The 2,500-nt window shown below is 36.8% G+C and overlaps 1 protein-coding gene across 3 annotated transcripts in view; it reads right to left on the reverse strand.

The window, feature by feature from the left end:
* Nucleotides 1-2,500, reverse strand: part of LOC144970634 (serum paraoxonase/arylesterase 2-like) — a 54,342-nt gene that overhangs the window by 12,441 nt on the left and 39,401 nt on the right. For all 3 annotated transcript variants that reach the window (XM_078910455.1, XM_078910456.1, XM_078910454.1), the window contains exon 2: nt 1,557-1,858. In XM_078910455.1, coding sequence (XP_078766581.1) covers nt 1,557-1,684 — 128 coding nt within the window. In that variant the 5' untranslated portion in view covers nt 1,685-1,858. The remainder of the gene's footprint in view (nt 1-1,556; nt 1,859-2,500) is intronic.

Below are 2,500 nucleotides of genomic sequence, written 5' to 3' on the forward strand. Positions count from 1 at the left end.
ACACTTCTCACTTTCAAAACACTTTGGAAAACGGTGGAACAAAGAAGTAAGTAAATATATTGAGCTTTTATATAGGGCAATATACACTAAACGTGCTCATAGCGCTTTACAAGGAGTCCCTGGTCAACAGCAAAACTTAACATATTAAGACATGACGCCTGTTAGGCGATATTACAATTTTGTTTCCGACATAGACAACGCTGTTAACGGCCAGCTACTCATTTTGTCCCGAGTACGGTCAGAGACTTTGAGTAAAGAGCCTTTTCCAAGGACTCAACTATGCTCTGAGCAAGATTCGAACCCAGGACCTTCCGATCCAAAAGCGAGGGTCATATAACAAGACAACGTACCCGCACAAGTAAACAAGGTGTGTGGAAGAATCTCGCAAAATGTTACCCACCACCTCAAATAGGTATTATATTAACAAAACAAACATACCAAGAATTTAATATTTACTTTAAACAACCAGAAATGTCAGGGATTTTATTTGTCACTATATCAACATAAATATAAATAATACATTTGTAGAGCGCTTAACATCCACAATAATATATAGATAGTGCTCCACGGCGCTTTCAAACATAAAACCAAGGTTTAAAAAAAACAATTAAAAAAAAAAAAACAACAACCCCAAAACAAGCAAATTCTTGTCAATGCGAAATAAGCATTCATATAGAAACTAATTCCTTAATGTTATAAAAGCCTTTATAGAACAACTCATTCTTTAAAACATTTCCTAAAAGATTTTAGATTATCTCAAAACTGCGTCCGATGAGCGAGTGCATTCCCTAAGCGTTGAGCAATAGACGAAAACGCTGTAAGCAACTATATCTATCGTCCTTATAACTTACCTATCTCTCTCTCTCTCTCTCTCTGTCTCTCTCTCTCTTTCTCTCTCTCTCTCTCTTCCCTCCAACGCACACACACACACACACACACACACATATATATATATATATATATATATATATACACACACATACCCACACACATTTTACCTCTAATGTTACGGCTATTATGACAATTTTAAAAGAAAATAAAATAATTATATATATATATATATATATATTATATATATATATATATATATATATATATATATATATATATATTGTGTTTACTAATAGAGGCCAAAAGCCAAAAGCCAAAACGTCGTTTGTTTTGTGTTGTTCCCTTATATATAAGTCGCATTTAATCCCTTTATCTTTCTCTCCATTTTATTGGCTCATTAAGGCACCTCTAGTTTTTGTTTTTAAAATGTTGTCTTTAAACTGATTTTTTTTAGCATATTGACCACCCCGACAAAACACCGTATTGAGGCGTTGGGTAACAAATTACTCTAATTTATTTTTCATTTTGTTTTTGTTTTTTCAATTCAAAATGTGACAACAATTATATAAAGGGGCTCCACTCAAAATTGACTTGAATAATTTTGAGAAATTAACACAGTTGCAATCCTTGGCGTATTCATACACAGTGGAATCATGTTAATAATATTGATCAGTTTAACTGGCAGTTGTAAAATTATTGTGGCATGATAATATAGTGACACTTACCTACATCTATCTGGTTGGTGTGCCTCGTGGTTGTGTTTTGACCCCGTACTCAATGGCCACACAAACTGTTTGATAAATGGGACTGTGACGATGGCTAGTATGACGCCTATTGCGGCCTTAAAGAACATGACGATTGTTATTGATTGAGTGGGTGGGTGGATGTGGGTTGCTTTGGTTGTCGAAATATAATTGATAGGATTTTTGTTTTGATTGTTGATTCGGTGGGTGGGTTCCTGGGTTGTCCTGGATGTCGGCGGAGTGGGTCGAGGTTGTCTTTAGCAGAAGTCAGTCTGTTCCACTTGCTGAAAAATGAAACATAAATTAGGTATCGTAATGCTAATTCAATGTCACCCAGCACATCAAACGGCATTATTTCAATTTGATTTAAATGTTGTAAGCTGAATTCATAACCAAAAATATGAAACCTGGCAGAAAAATACAGGTTCATATAATATTACAGTATATTATATCAATCACATCATATCACGATTCATCCCATCCGATCCAATCCCATCCCATTCCATCCCATCCCATCATATTTCATCACATCCCATCCAATACCATCCCATCCCATCACATCACATCCATCAGATTACATCACATCACAGTACATCCCATTCCAGCCTATCCCATTCATCACATATCATCCCATCCGATCCCATGGCATCCTATCACATCCCATCACATCACAGGACATCCCATTCCATCCCATCCCATCTCATCCCATCCCATCCCATCCCGCCCATTCCCATCACATCACATCTCATCACATCCCATCACATTACATCACATCTCATCCCATTCCATCACATCAAATCACATCACGTCCCATCCCATCCCATCCCATCACATTACATCACATCACAGAACATCCCATTCCATCCCATCATATCCCATCCCATCCCATCCCATCACATCACATCACATCACATCTCATCCAATCC

This window comes from Berghia stephanieae, chromosome 4, assembly GCF_034508935.2.
Source record: "Berghia stephanieae isolate SIO BIC M18660-M18661 chromosome 4, UCSD_Bste_1.3, whole genome shotgun sequence".
NCBI classification, from domain to species: Eukaryota; Metazoa; Mollusca; class Gastropoda; order Nudibranchia; family Aeolidiidae; genus Berghia; species Berghia stephanieae.